Raw genomic sequence first — 205 nt, 5'->3', positions numbered from 1 at the left:
TTCTCATTCCAGGGTTGTTTTGGTCAGCAACTTGAAAACTATTAAGGAAGTGTTCTCGCAGCATAAGGCAGCAGGGCGCCCTTCGTTGTTTATCCTTAACATCAGAAACCAATTGCTTACAGAGGGGAAACACCCATCTCTTGGTTAGTCTTGAGTGTATGTGTGTTTAGGCATTAATATTGATATATGAATCATAAGTAATCAG

At 40.0% G+C, this 205-nt stretch overlaps 1 protein-coding gene across 1 annotated transcript in view; it reads left to right on the top strand.

Moving 5' to 3' along the window:
• LOC119593177 (methyl farnesoate epoxidase-like) overlaps positions 1-205 on the top strand; it is a 6097-nt gene that overhangs the window by 3958 nt on the left and 1934 nt on the right. Inside the window, exon 4 of the mRNA XM_037942155.1 lies at positions 10-143. Coding sequence (XP_037798083.1) covers positions 10-143 — 134 coding nt within the window. The remainder of the gene's footprint in view (positions 1-9; positions 144-205) is intronic.

The sequence above is a fragment of the Penaeus monodon genome, chromosome 31 (assembly GCF_015228065.2).
Source record: "Penaeus monodon isolate SGIC_2016 chromosome 31, NSTDA_Pmon_1, whole genome shotgun sequence".
In the NCBI taxonomy this organism is placed as follows: Eukaryota; Metazoa; Arthropoda; class Malacostraca; order Decapoda; family Penaeidae; genus Penaeus; species Penaeus monodon.
This window is presented reverse-complemented; position numbering and strand designations above follow the sequence as displayed.